Source organism: Solanum tuberosum, unplaced genomic scaffold (genome assembly GCF_000226075.1).
Source record: "Solanum tuberosum cultivar DM 1-3 516 R44 unplaced genomic scaffold, SolTub_3.0 scf00009, whole genome shotgun sequence".
Classification (NCBI taxonomy): domain Eukaryota; kingdom Viridiplantae; phylum Streptophyta; class Magnoliopsida; order Solanales; family Solanaceae; genus Solanum; species Solanum tuberosum.
Window position 1 is genome coordinate 1,566,051 of NW_006238935.1, and position 2,407 is coordinate 1,568,457.

The window sequence follows — 2,407 nt, forward strand, 5'->3', positions numbered from 1 at the left end:
GCTAAAAGTAATTACTTTTAGCGGCAATAATAAGGGTCTTTACCGGCACCCGACACAAATGCCACTAAAGGCTTTAGCGACATTGGATCCAATGGCATTTAATCAAATGCCGGTAAATGTAGTTGTGGCAATAACTATTGCCGCTAAAAGAAAAATTAATTGCCGCTAAAGATCTCTTTTGGTGTAGTGATGCTACTCCAGTGGAGCGAGTTGAGAAAATTTCTAGACTTTACATGCTTGTTATATTGGGGGGCATCTTATTTCTGAACATAATGCTTTGATTTTATATTAAATTAACTCTTAATTATTATTTAGATTCATATTATGGGGCCTTCATCCACCGTGGAGGAGAGCCCCACGACGAACATAGAGGATGTCATTCCGACAGTTAATGAGGATCCCGATGTGATACAGGTTTATGTTATTTATTTCTTTTAAAATATTTACATTAGTTATTAATGTTTTGATTTTATATAAGAAATGTAGTAGTAAAGACATACTTTGACATTGTCAGATTTAGGATAAATGTATCAATGCTTGGAGCAGTTAGAGATAATATTTCATCAGTTGGGTTTAATTTTGCATTTCTCAATTCTTTTGGTTGTCATGATGTTTGTATCTGTTCAAAATTTTAATAATGGAACTTAGGTTAATTTGGCTTTTTGTCTTAATAATGAAGTCTTGGTTCTGATTCTATGATCCAAAATAAAGAATGGAGCATACGAATATATAGTGTTGGTGTTCTTGGATTTATTGTTGTATTGCTAGATCTCTTTAAAGATGGATCTCTTTATTTTTGTCAATTAATTTTCAATTTCTACTATCTAACTTTCTATTTGCAGACCACTTTGTCACCACTCTCGTCTCCAGATATTACTTTCATTATGCCAGTGGATGATATACCTATTTGTTTGCACGTTGAACATTTGCGAGTAAGTGTACTTGCGGGAACATCCATTTCATTATGTATACGGGTGATTTTGTTTACGTCCACTTTTCGTAAATATTTTTTATTTGCTATCATAAGAAAAGGACTATCAGGCCAATATTTTTCACCGCCGAGTGGATTGAATTGTCCAAAGTAGGCTTTTTTGTAGCTACGCACGCTGAATTCAGGTGCCATATGCTCCCATGCTTGATACCCAATTTGGTCAAATCCCTTTATTGCATGAGAACATGGAATGTAGTATGATTGTCATTTACCACATTGACATTTTCCTTGTGATGCATTTACAATGTGCTTATTACCACCACTGCCATGATGCATATGTGTCTGCACCTCAAAAATGTTTTTCCTTTGTTGGTGATAGTTAATAAGTGTGTGACACTGTGACTTTTTTTGATTACCCTCAAAAATCTTGAATGGTTTAGGCATCCATTGTTGCTTTTGTTGTACTAGCTGATTGACAAATTTTGATCTGTAACAAATCGATTCACAATCTGATTGTAAGTGAGTCTTACCATTGCAGTAACTGGCAGGCCCCTGGCTGACTTAAGAAGACCATTGAATGACTCGGAACTATTTGTTGTTATCATACCCCATCTCCTACCTCCATCCCTATGCAATGTCCATTTGTCAAGATCGTTCTTCATTAACCACACATACGCTTCCGAGTTAATCTTCTTGATCATCTACATTTTTTCCAAAAACTTTTTCTCCTGACAGTGATTTGCAGCTGCCCATAAAAGGTTGTTTAAAGTGACATTTTTGAATTTTTTTTGAAAATTGGCCTTCAAATGTCTTAAACAAAAACGATGGAACCCAAATGGGGCCTGCCAATTGGGAGAATTATACACGGATGAGAGTATTTCGTGATGCCTATCTGAAATCAATGCCACACCTCTACGACCCTTGACAACGTGCAAGTGCAAATGATCCAAAAATAAACTCCATGTCTCCATGCTCTCATTCGCAACTATTGCAAATGCCAAAGGTAATATTGAGCCGTTACCATCCGTTGCAATCGCAATCAACAACTTGATATCATATTTTCCATAGAAATGTGTTCCGTCGATCGATATAACAGGACGACAAAACACAAACCCATCAATGCATGGTTTAAAAGTCCAGAACACATAGTTGAATACATCTTCAATGACATCGACACGCCGCTCTGTTTTCCATTCAACTATTGTTCCGGGATTGAAGTGTTTCAAAGCTTCCATGAACCTCGGCAACTCGGCAAAAGAACCCTCCCAAGTACCATAGACTTTTTCAAAAGCACGCTTGCGACCAAGATATGCTTTTCTTCTGCTTATCGAAATGCCATATGCTTTAAGAACGGCTGTTTGACAGTCTTTGATGGGAAACCTGAAAAGTAAAAATAATATTAATTATCAAATAAAAAATGAATATTTTCTTATTAAAGAAAAATCATCTAAGGATAAAATAGTACCTTGGTGTTTT

The 2,407-nt window shown here is 36.0% G+C and overlaps 1 protein-coding gene across 1 annotated transcript in view; it reads right to left on the reverse strand.

The window, feature by feature from the left end:
• Positions 1-1,632: 1,632 nt before the first annotated feature.
• The window catches only part of LOC107061556 (uncharacterized), a 3,268-nt gene continuing 2,493 nt past the window's right edge, over positions 1,633-2,407 (reverse strand). Inside the window, exon 2 of the mRNA XM_015310972.1 lies at positions 1,633-2,311. Within this exon, the coding sequence (XP_015166458.1) occupies positions 1,633-2,311 (679 nt within the window). The remainder of the gene's footprint in view (positions 2,312-2,407) is intronic.